The following is an 878-nucleotide window of genomic DNA, read 5'->3' as shown; positions in this document are numbered from 1 at the left end:
CTTACATGCCATCGTAGACTTCATACTGGAGAGAAACCTTATAAGTGTAATGAGTGTGGCAAGAACTTTAGGCACAAGTCATCTCTTACATGCCATCGTAGACTTCATACTGGAGAGAAACCTTACAAATGTGAAGAATGCGACAAAGCTTACAGTTTCAAATCAAACCTTGAAATACATCAGAAACTTCATGCTGAAGACAATCCTTACAAGTGTAATGAGTGTGGCAAGACCTTTAGCCGGACGTCATCCCTTACATGCCATCGTAGACGTCATACTGGAGAGAAACCTTACAAATGTGAAGAATGTGACAAAGCATTCCGTTTCAAATCAAATCTTGAAAGACATAGGAGAATTCATACTGGAGAGAAACCATACAAGTGTAACGAGTGTGGCAAGACCTTTAGTCGGAAGTCATACCTTACATGCCATTGTAGACTTCATACTGGAGAGAAACCTTACAAGTGTAATGAATGTGGCAAGACATTTAGTCACAAGTCATCCCTCACATGCCATCGTAGACTTCATTCTGCAGAGAAACCTTACAAGTGTAATGAGTGCGGCAAGACCTTCAATCAGCAGTTAACCCTTAAACACCATAGTAGACTTCATACTGGAGAGAAACCTTACAAATGTGAAGAATGTGACAAAGCTTACAGTTTCAAATCAAACCTTGAAATCCAACAGAAAATTCATACTGAAGAGAATCCTTACAAGTGTAATGAGTGTGGCAAGACCTTCAGCCGGACATCATCCCTTACATGCCATCGTAGACTTCATACTGGAGAGAAACCTTACAAATGTGAAGAATGTGACAAAGCTTTCCGTGTGAAATCAAACCTTGAAGGACACAGGAGAATTCATACTGGAGAGAAACC

The 878-nt window shown here is 40.3% G+C and overlaps 1 protein-coding gene across 1 annotated transcript in view; it reads left to right on the top strand.

The window, feature by feature from the left end:
- Positions 1–878, top strand: part of LOC105514648 (zinc finger protein 813-like) — a 17,497-nt gene that overhangs the window by 13,839 nt on the left and 2,780 nt on the right. Inside the window, 1 exon segment of the mRNA XM_011946145.1 lies at positions 8–878. Coding sequence (XP_011801535.1) covers positions 8–878 — 871 coding nt within the window.

This window comes from Colobus angolensis, unplaced genomic scaffold, assembly GCF_000951035.1.
Source record: "Colobus angolensis palliatus isolate OR3802 unplaced genomic scaffold, Cang.pa_1.0 Scaffold25, whole genome shotgun sequence".
In the NCBI taxonomy this organism is placed as follows: Eukaryota; Metazoa; Chordata; class Mammalia; order Primates; family Cercopithecidae; genus Colobus; species Colobus angolensis.
The sequence above is the reverse complement of the archived record's forward strand: the minus strand, read 5'-3'. Positions and strand labels throughout refer to the sequence as shown.